This window comes from Neodiprion pinetum, chromosome 5 (genome assembly GCF_021155775.2).
Source record: "Neodiprion pinetum isolate iyNeoPine1 chromosome 5, iyNeoPine1.2, whole genome shotgun sequence".
NCBI lineage: Eukaryota > Metazoa > Arthropoda > Insecta > Hymenoptera > Diprionidae > Neodiprion > Neodiprion pinetum.
In genome coordinates, this window is record NC_060236.1 from 29,956,497 (window position 1) to 29,965,261 (window position 8,765).

Genomic DNA, 8,765 nt, shown 5'->3' on the forward strand with positions numbered 1-8,765 from the left:
GTCTCTGTAAATTTTAACAGTCCAACGAGCATGGATTTGGACACCGCAATGGGGGAGGCGAAGCAAGCGATCCACTACTTTTTTAACAATGATTTCGTCCAAGCAAGAAAGATCCTGGCACCGTGGGCTGAAACCAGTATATATCATGCTCTAGGTCACAGTACTTTCGCTTTTGTCGAGGCTATTCTCACCTTTGAACAAGTAAGACATTATCGGTCCCAGTGAAATTGTAATGAGACGTAAATTGATCTAAATCTTGAAAGGCTGTGCAGTTTCGATTTGGCAAAAATTTCCATCCGTTCAATTACAGAAGCACATCGAGAAGGCTGCAGAAACTTTGAAACAGTGTATGTCTGTCTGCCAAAAACATCGCAGAAAGAACACCATCGCCCAGAATATTGGAAAAATAGTAAAAAAGGCAAATTATGACAGTTACACTCCAGGTAAACTTGATTTTGTTGGTGAAATTCACGTGTTTATTTCATTTTATAGTCGATTATATACATACCAAGTTGAGTCGCTTATCGAAACATTAATTAGAGGTTTTATCTCAATTTCACATTGTGATCTTCTTAGTCAGTCGTCTTCAATTTTTATTTGGACATTTTTACCTTAATCGTCCTGAGATTGATTCTTACGTTATTGGAATATTTTGTAACATGTTTTTGATGTCAACCATCCACGACCTGTAACCTCGTTAGTTACGCTATTGACCATCTCCCTCGTGTATCAGAATAATTTGTTACATGCTTACCGCATACTGCTTTATTTATGGTATTAAATATATTTATCTCATTCTGAAGATAAGTTAAAATTATTACTTTATAGAGGAGCTACACGCCGAACTTTGCTATGCCGAGGCGCTCCTCATCAAGAGCCTACTCACATTCATGGAAGACGAGACATTGGTGTCATTTGTCAAGGCAGGATTCAAGATAAGAACCTGCTACTTATCGTTCAAGTAATTATAATTTTAAATTGCTGTGATTACTCAATTTAATTCAATACGACTCAATGTGGCTCAATTTATTCTTCACAAGTAAAAGTTTCAAATATCTGAAATATATGCTTGAATGTTTTCAAAAGAAATACAAACCGCATAAGAAATCGTCCTGGACAGTTAAATCTGTCACACGCGTAGTTCAAAATCTGATTTCAAAAGTAATAATTGTAAATAAATCTATTTCAGGGAATGCCAAACAATTTTGAAGACTAGAAAATGGACCAACGATAATCACAGAATACATTTTGAGAGCGGTGTTCGAATGGGTATCGGTGCATTTAATTTGGTAAGCATTATACGAACTAGAAGTTGTCGACTCCTCCTGAAAATGGTCTACCAAAATATGATGCTATTTCTTTCTCATTTTAGATGATATCGTTGCTTCCTGGTAGAATAATTAAGTTGTTGGAATTCATAGGATTTTCTGGGGACAAGGTAACAATAATTCGACATGGATGATTACGAATATTTTTGGACACGGGTGATTTCTGATATTCTTGTTCAGTTTGTGATGCCATCGAGGCTTTCAAATGCTGGTTTTCTTAACAAATGATTCAACATGTGTATAGATTCTCGGTGTTGAAGGTCAATTGAATGGAAACTCAAAATTTGTCGTTTTGGCCCTGAGGAGGGGCCTCCTCAGAAAACTACAAGTGTTTTTATTGTTAAAATTAAGGTAACATGACTATAGTTACAGTGAGATATTAATTTATGTAAAAAATATTAGAGTAAAAATTACATTTAATTACTTGTGAAACCTCGCATCAGATGTGAAACTTTTATAATGGAAACAAAAAACAGAAACGCAGCAGCGATAGAAATTTATTTAAAAATCCACAGCAAAGGTAATTATTCATCAATCTAATGGAGAATTATCTTTATTATGGATTTTTAAATAAATTTTTACTGCTGCTGCGTATTTCTTTTTTGTTTTTCTTTAATTATAAAAGTTTCACTTCTGTTAATTAATATCTCGCTGTGACTGTAGTCACGTTATATTTATTAAATAACGAAAACCTTTTTAGTTTTCTGAAGAGGGTCCTCTCCAGGGCCGAAACGTCAAATTTTGACTTTCCATTCAATTGACGTTCGACATCGACAATTTCTACACATATTACTCAAGACAAGGTCGAGACTGAAATAATTCAACAAATGATTTAACCATACGCAGGCCTTTGGACTTGAGCAACTTGAAGCTGGCTACAGAGAGCCGAACGGCCTTCGTCAGGTGCTTTGCGCGTTGACTTTACTCTCCTTTAACTTGATAGTGATGTACGTTCTCTCTGACTCGAGAAGCGATTTGAAGTGGTGCGAGTCGACTCTGGATGAGGAATTGATGCTCTATCCGAACGGAGCTTGGTTTCTCTTCTTCAAAGGAAGATTGGAGCTGGTAAAAGGGAACGTCGAAGAAGCTGTACAGTGGTACACAAAATCGTGGAAGAGTCAGGCGATATGGCCCCAGTTCCACCATCTTTGTTACTGGGAATTGATGTGGGCTCACTGTCTGCAGAGGCAGTGGGACGACGCCTTAATTTACGCCAATCATTTGGAGGCTGAATCGAACTGGTCCAAAACTATATACATGTATCAAAAGGCGGCAATTCTAATGATGAAGAAGGATAGGGAAGACGAAAAGGCAAAAGATATGATCAGAGAATTGATGACTGAGGTGCCGATCCACAAGCAACGCATCGCCGGCAAATCGTTGCCGATGGAAAAATTCGTTATAAGAAAGGCAGGACGATTTTTCGCTCAGAATGAATCCCTGGTTTTACCTACTTTCGAGCTTCTTCTCGTTTGGAACATGTTCAAGGTGTTGGGAACTCGGCCTGACCTACTTTTGAATATATTCAAACTCGCCGAGGAAGAGGAGACTTCGTTGAAACTTCAACCGTTAGTATATTTATACTACTTCAATAATTTTTTTCAATCACAGCCTTTCTTCGCTTATCTACGGACGAAATTTTACTATTCATTTCAAATTTTTTCTACAAAATATCGCAAATTCTTTCATCTTTTCCGACAAGATCTGATTATCAAGCGGACAACGAAGGTCTCATTTTGTTGCTGAAAGGAACTTGCCTGCGGCACATACGCAAACCCCTTCAGGCTGAAGAATGTTTGCGGAAGGTGTTGCGCCTCGATAAGCAAATCAAGGAAGATACTTATCTGCTTCCATTCGCAGCTGTTGAGCTCGCCTTACTAGCTAGGGATCAAGACAAGCCGCAGTTAGCCATTGCGCTTCTGGAGGATACAAAGTGCGTGTAATTTATACTACCCTGAGTTTAATTCAGTTCTGTTTTTTGTTTCTTTCCTCCGTTAAAAATGAAATTTAGTCACTGTTCCTTGTTTTTCACATTATTCTCTCATTTTCTTGCAGAAAAAACTACACGGGTTATTCTTTGGAGTCGAGACTTCACTTCAGAATCCATTCCGCTCTGCTTGAACTTACTGGTAAAAAACCTGAAGAAATTATAGGGGTTTCTGCAAACGGTAACAGCGAAGAGGAAACTGATGCTAGCACATCTACATATTTATAAACGTCCCTAATACACTAGAAGGTTGTTATTAAAAATTTATTCATCGATTATTATAACTGCAATTAACGATTGAAACTTCTCAATTCGTTAACTGCCGTACTATTAGTGTAAGATTACTGATACTATCGATTAATTTGATAATCTTCCACTTGTTTTCCGTCGGTTGATGTTTATCCAACTTATTCTCTCTATACTCATAATTCTCTCTTATAACAGAATTGGTGATATTCTTTGGCTAGCAAGAACGATTGAAGAAAGTATACTAAGGAAAGAAATGCAGGTTGAAGCAAAATCCGCGTAGATGCGATGTACATGGAGATACATATTTCCCCGAGATAGTTGAAGGCTTTTAGGCGTAGATTTCGTGGGAACTTTGTAAAAGTTTTATGACCGATGGGGCAAACATATGCCAGATGTGTTGCATGTACAAATACAGTTAGAATATAATTAATTCTAAATATGTAGAAAAAAGTGGTAAATAGCTGTAATTTAAATTAAATTCAACAGTTCGTTATTAATTTACAGAAAAAAATATAAGTGAACAATAGAATAGTTCGTACTTGTTCCTACACACAAGAAAAAAAAAGCCTAAGTTTCGCCTCAACCTTGAGCTAAATATTATAATGTAATTACTATAAGTTAGTTTTTGGTGTAACAGGATGTGGTTTTCTAGATTTTGGTATCTATTTTCTGCAGCTAACGGAATCGTTGATTATTTATTTTACACAGATAAAAGAGAAAAATTAGTTATTTATTCAATTTATTAGTTTTGTTATTGTTATGCCGTTTCAATTTTATGTAGGTGTCGGATCTTCATAACGTTTATGCAATCTTTTTTTTTTTGCGATGTTAATCTAGTTTATTTACAGAATTATTTACTCCAAATAATTGGAATGTTAAACGACGATGTTTTTCTATTAATTCTACGTAGAGTAAATCGATCTCAAATATTTGAACGGACAAATAACATCGTCAATATATCTTCAGCTGAGGTTGTTTTTGTAAGATATTTTTCTATTAATTCTTCGTATAGTAAATCGTTCCCAAATAATTTAAGAAACAAACAACATCACTAATACATCTCCAACTGAGAAATATGGACGATTATTCAATTAACAATTGTTAGATAATTAGATGCGCATTGAAGCCGTGATCGTGAGAATAGCGAATTTGAATATCGCGATCTCCAAACGATCCTTTATGAATATAAATATATAATGAATGTGAGAAAAAATTTTTGTACACGAAACGAAATATTTTTCTAGAGAATGTTTAGGTAGAATAATTTAATAATTTAATAGATTCTTAGAGATGTATTTATTGCTATACATATGGATCCCTGATACGCATTGAATGCGTATTACTTGTTGTGATCTCGTATAAATTATATATGCAAATTTTATTGGGTCACTGTACGTTCGTTATTATAAAACAATATTGAAGATATCTTTATGACCATTGTTATATTGTTATTATCAGCATTTTTTCCTTTATTCTTCGTTTAATGCAACTTAATTTTTATGTTGAATAGTTCTTACTTTACAAACTCCTCGCAAGGTAAAAATGATCAAAAAGGTCTTGAAGTATCGATATGTGAGAATTTTGTGTGATGGATCAAAGAAATTTAAGGAGATAGAACAAGAGCAAGGAAATCAGGCTTTTTGCAGAGAGTTAGGAAACCATTGTATGAGGTATTACAAATTTTATTTTACTTTCTCGAATTCCGTTTCATCTTCCTTTCAAACAGTCAAACAGCTTTTGAAACCTTTTGAAACACGCTTAAAGGCTGCAAAAATTGCAAATAATAAATTCGGGGCAATAATAAATAAATTAAGCACAAAAAAGAATGAGTAACATAAAGTGAAAGGATTAAAGTATATTCATCACAATGCAAATCACAATTATAGATGAATTTGAATGGAACTTGACGTTTAAGGAACAAAAGAATTACAACCAAAGATGATATACATATGCATGTGTGTATGTCTGTATGCATATATGTATGTGTAGATGGAATTTATTATTACCTTCTCTCAATTTACGAATATTCACGTATGCATTTATTATATACACACATGATTTATTATAACGTCTTTTACAGGTATTTTTATTACCAAATTATATACTCGAAGATATTCATTATTACTATTATTGTTGTTGGTATTACCAGTATTATCAGATTTAACCCCATTTATTTAAAAATATATATGTATATAATTTTATATATAATTTTTTATTTATTAGCAAGCTATAATATAGCTATTTCAAAAGTTTATAGTAATTTTTACTATTCTATTATATTTAGGTCAGTACGATACTATGTTTTGTTATTTATACAGTATGTAATTTGACGGCATCTACTCTATACATACTTATGTGTAATATTTATCTACTTTCTTACGTAAGAAAAATTTCGTTCTTCGTAATGATGTCGCATTTTTTTTACTTTTTTTTTTTTTCTTTTCTTTGTGTTTTTAATTTCAAGTAATTATTAGCATCTAGTCAAATAATAAACGTTCGATCAATTATAGTTTACAAATTAGAAACCGAAAAAAAAAAACATAAACTAATATTAAATAAAGACGATAATACGTATAGCACCAGAATTCAATAACTAATCACAAATTAATTCGGGTCACAGAATGCAGCTTATTATAATTACAATTACACTTGATTAGGATACACATTGTTGTAAAAAATTTAATTTATTACAGAATCCTGTTTCAACATAAATTTCTTACTAATTAATCACCTTTTTTTTTTCTCTTTTTTCATTTTGTTTCCTCCCTAAATCATGCTAGCGGTAGTAGTTACGTTAATAAAACGATGTACAAAAGGCTGTCGATTCGCCTCTTGGAATTTAGTTTAAAAATATCACCTATGTATACACCATCTTGATATCTTAGCCTAATGCATATTTGCTTTCCATTGTTATTATTATTATTATTATCACTATCATAATCAAGGAAATATTATATCATATTCTATTTCATCAATATTATGCATACATGCTAAGCCTTTGCCAGTTACATTTTCCGTTTCAGAGATATAAAGACGATATCCTGAGTCTTAAATCGATTTTTAATACGAATTAATATTATTTACTATCTAGTATTGAACTTCCTATGTTACATTTATTATTTTCCGTAACAATATACTTTAATAACTGCCACTTGTGAACTGATATTAATATACTTTGGGTAGAGTAAAAAAAAGAATCGGAAATCCAAGCGTGATGTATCGATATAATTTGAGGCAAAATACCAAGTTTGTTCATTTTTCTTTTAACATTCCATTCTAACATATCTAACATATCCGTGCACACATGTGCATACGATTCAATGCAAATTTCAACCACGACGCGCAATTGCTTTTTACATACCACGTCTGACTTTGGATTCAAATCGTGATCATTATTGAAAATCATATTGCTTACAAACTTTTCCTTACCATTAGCAATAGTTACTAAGAGGAGAGAAAAAAAAAAGAAAAAAAATGCACCTATAGGATTTACATCCGCAATACTCAAGTTTCATATTGTAACACTAAGTAGATTAAGCTTATTCCAATATCTATCGAAAAACGTTACTCGCATAGAAGTTATCAATCGCTCGTCACGTACCAATAAAAAGTTATTGAACATATTTACTTGTATGGAATTTTCGTTTCAGAAGTTACGTATAATGGTTTAAACTCCCTTCTATGTGTAAATATATGACCTTCTTTTACTTAAACAATTCATTTGTTGATTGTTATAGTTGTTACAGCTGTTATCAAAATTACCTTAGGCAAGTAGAAATGATAAAAATGCACTGACCTTAAAGCTTGCAGTTAAAACCAATGATTCTTAAAGAGAATTTACTTCAACAATATAAGTGCAGTCCCTTTCCATTTTGACAGTCTATTTGCCGTGCTCCCTGACATCTCGATGTTACGATTGAAGAGAGAATGAAAAAAAATAGTTTTGCCTCGCAAGTAATTTTTGTATTAAGTTGTAGCGTAGTAAGAATTAATGAGGGCTGCGTCGACCGGTTCCATGCAAGAAGGACACGTTAAAGAGCGTAACAACCAGTCGTCTATGCATACCGCGTGATAAGTATGCATACAAGGGAGATAACGAACCTCCTCGCCAGTAATTAACTCCATCATGCATATAACGCACTCTCCTTTTTTTGAACCGTCGTATTCGCCAGTGGGTAAATGCTGGATCAGTCCGATGCGTTTGGCGATTCTAACTTGTTGTTCTTCCTCGCTAAAACCGACACTACCGATCGGATTCATGCCGACTGTTCCTCGTCCCATTCCAAGCTCGGTCAACTGCTGATGACGGTCTCTTGTTCCCATCGGCGGATAGTAAGCGCTCGCTATCTCCTGTAAGTTAAGAAGATATTTTTCTAAATCAGTACTTTCAAACGACTTTATGAAACAATGAAGAAGTCCATTAATTGTTCTATAGAATTGAATAGAATTGAAACAAAGTATGAACAGATGAAATTAAGTTTATAATTGACGTCTAGGGTGACCTTGAGACTATATGATCCACGAAGCCAAGAATTGTATTTATCGAATCTGGATGATCAAGAAGTAAACTAAAATTACATTGTAAGGTGGCGGAGGGCCAAGAGCCTCCTGGGAGGCACCGCCGGTCAACGCAGGATCAGGGCTGTTGTTTAGCAGTGTCGTGTTGTCCTGTTGACCGCCTCCACTGCATTTTAAGCAGTTGCCCATATTGATAAATTATTTATTAGTGTACTTTGTATTAAATAAAAAAATAACGACCCGTTCCGTCTTGTATTTTTATTATTACTTGGCTGTTAAATTTAGGCACTGCTTTTCTTTCTTCTACCTTAACTGCTCCGTTTGGCGAGCGACGTGCTTCTTCGCTTTGTTAACGTCAAGAGAGAAAACAACATTTATGAGTCAGTGACTCCTCCGTGACGTTATCGCAATCTAAAAAGTGTGTTCTCGGTTACGGTAAAGCTAGATCACGCTTTCGAGCCTCCATTATTATTATTTCTCAGTTTTACGATGTAACCAGTTTACAGACATTGTTCATGGTTTTACTTTTGTTTCTACGTTTCCGACGAGCAGCTACTCCGCGTTCCTACCAAGTTTTTACCCTGTTCACCCGATTCCGATGAATTATTTGACTGTTAACACACTCTCAAACCACTCTGCCTGTGTATAACATGCACGTATCTTCTCTGTACCTCTGACGATTG

At 34.2% G+C, this 8,765-nt stretch overlaps 2 protein-coding genes across 6 annotated transcripts in view; one reads left to right on the forward strand and one right to left on the reverse strand.

The window, feature by feature from the left end:
• LOC124219416 (tetratricopeptide repeat protein 39B) overlaps window positions 1-7,112 on the forward strand; it is a 9,908-nt gene extending 2,796 nt beyond the window's left edge. For 4 of the 5 annotated variants that reach the window (XM_046626938.2, XM_046626935.2, XM_046626936.2 and 1 more), the window contains 8 exons: window positions 21-201; window positions 311-443; window positions 829-961; window positions 1,190-1,289; window positions 1,373-1,438; window positions 2,175-2,896; window positions 3,031-3,261; window positions 3,384-7,112. In XM_046626938.2, the coding sequence (XP_046482894.1) occupies window positions 21-201; window positions 311-443; window positions 829-961; window positions 1,190-1,289; window positions 1,373-1,438; window positions 2,175-2,896; window positions 3,031-3,261; window positions 3,384-3,543 (1,726 nt within the window). In that variant the 3' untranslated portion in view covers window positions 3,544-7,112. The remainder of the gene's footprint in view (window positions 1-20; window positions 202-310; window positions 444-828; window positions 962-1,189; window positions 1,290-1,372; window positions 1,439-2,174; window positions 2,897-3,030; window positions 3,262-3,383) is intronic. The other variant, XM_046626939.2, reaches the window with a different exon arrangement.
• On the reverse strand, window positions 4,393-8,277 carry Rnf11 (Ring finger protein 11). The gene is made up of 2 exons (XM_046626956.2): window positions 8,143-8,277; window positions 4,393-7,914 (listed from the first exon to the last, which is right to left on the reverse strand). The coding sequence occupies exons 1-2, from the start codon at window positions 8,269-8,271 to the stop codon at window positions 7,531-7,533; spliced, it is 513 nt and encodes a 170-aa protein (XP_046482912.1). The 5' UTR covers window positions 8,272-8,277; the 3' UTR covers window positions 4,393-7,530.
• Between the last annotated feature and the right edge of the window lie 488 nt (window positions 8,278-8,765).